This window comes from Phaethon lepturus, unplaced genomic scaffold, assembly GCF_000687285.1.
Source record: "Phaethon lepturus isolate BGI_N335 unplaced genomic scaffold, ASM68728v1 scaffold27850, whole genome shotgun sequence".
Lineage (NCBI taxonomy): Eukaryota > Metazoa > Chordata > Aves > Phaethontiformes > Phaethontidae > Phaethon > Phaethon lepturus.
In genome coordinates this window covers 3,009-4,618 of record NW_010513088.1, presented here as the reverse complement: position 1 = coordinate 4,618, position 1,610 = coordinate 3,009, and the positions used below count along the sequence as shown (strand labels likewise).

General features: G+C 55.6%; 1 protein-coding gene across 1 annotated transcript in view; it reads left to right on the top strand.

The window, feature by feature from the left end:
• Positions 1-1,610, top strand: part of LOC104622459 (protein Jade-2-like) — a gene marked incomplete at its 3' end in the record, with an annotated part of 3,629 nt that overhangs the window by 1,693 nt on the left and 326 nt on the right. Inside the window, exon 2 of the mRNA XM_010289254.1 lies at positions 1,086-1,610. This exon is cut by the window's right edge and continues 3 nt beyond it. Coding sequence (XP_010287556.1) covers positions 1,086-1,610 — 525 coding nt within the window. The remainder of the gene's footprint in view (positions 1-1,085) is intronic.

The window sequence follows — 1,610 nt, the reverse complement described above, 5'->3', positions numbered from 1 at the left end:
CCTCTTCTGTTGCTAGGCTGACTGTTTTAAAAGGAAAGCTCTCATCTGAAATCAAAAGTCAAACCTAATTTTTCCTCCATCCATTAAACCAGCTCTGACGTTGAACCCGTGGGTTTCTGTTAACGGGGATTAGGACGAGAGGAAATGGCCTCAAGTTGTGCCAGGGGAGGTTTAGATTGGATATTTGGAAAAATTTCTTTACTGAGAGGGTGGTCAAGCATTGGCACAGGCTGCCCAGGGAGGTGGTGGAGTCGCCATCACTGGAAGTGTTCAAAAAACGTGTGGATGTGGCGCTTTGGGAGATGGTGTAGGGGGTTGGTGGTGTTGGGTTAACGGTTGGACTTGATCTTGAGATGTTTCTATGATTCTGTCATTAAAACTGGATGTACTTGTGCAGGTACGCACCTTTCCAGTTGCTAATTAGACCCAGCCACAATGCTCCCCTTGCTCTCAGAGATAATTATTAGGAAGTTTTTCAGCTTTTTCCATTCCAGCCTGTCATCTCTACTCCTCTTCTTCAGCTCTCATGCCTCTCGAGTATTTGGAGAAGTTCTCAGACCTGCCTCCCTCCGCACACAGACCTGGCACCGGTCCCATCGCCCCGCTGACTGCCCCAGCTCGGGTGCTGCCCGGAGCTTGGGCAGCACGTGGTGGCATGGTGGCAGCTGCTCCCGGGGGAACCTGTCACCCCTCACCCGGGCACAAGTCCCGCTCTGCTAGCAGCTGCCGAATTTTTAGGCTTCACACCTGGGCTGGCGGTCCTGCTGCCTTTGCACGGGAATGTGTTTTCCACCCAGGCTGGGGTGGGTTGGGGCTTGGCATCTTCGCTGAAGAAAGATGGGGAGGTTTGCAGAGCGTTGGGTGTGGGAGACCACTCCGGTTGTTGTGCTGTGACTGCAGTGGGCCCCAAATTTGGCATTAGTGCTGGAGTAAACCCTCTTTTGTGCCCTGATGAGGTGCGTTACGGTTGACCTTTTGAGTGTTTCTCCAGTGACGGGGAGTTTCGGTGAAGTCGGTGGCCTTGTCAAAGGGCAGTGTGGCTGTTTCCGGCTCCTGAGTCAATCTTCCACTTCTGTTTTTTCCAGGCTTGTCAACCTCCTTCCCCATCGACGGGACCTTTTTCAACAGCTGGTTGGCGCAGTCGGTTCAGATCACCGCCGAGAACATGGCGATGAGCGAGTGGTCCCTCAACAACGCCCACCACGAGGACAGCACCCCCGGCCTCTCCGAGGAGCTCCTCCAGGACGAGGAGACCTTGCTGAGCTTCATGATGGACCATTCCCTCAGGTCCCCGTTTAAGCAGAGCGAGACCACAAAGAAAGTGAAAAGCAAAACGAGAACGAACACTAAGAAAAAGCTGCCCAGGAGCAGCCCCCCTGCCGTGGGTGGGAGCCACCCGGAGGGCTCGGAGCCCTGGACTAACAATGCCAGTGACTTGTCGGATGATGCCACCAAGCCCTTCGCTCCCGATTCCAGACCGAGCAAGTCGGAGAAAGGGGCGGCGAAGCTTCCCAGCGACCGCAAAGGGACGGGCGAGGCGAAAAAGGCGGCCAAGAAGGGCTCTCTCCCGAAAGCCGGCGAGCCTCACCCCCCGGCCGGGGCGAGGGGCT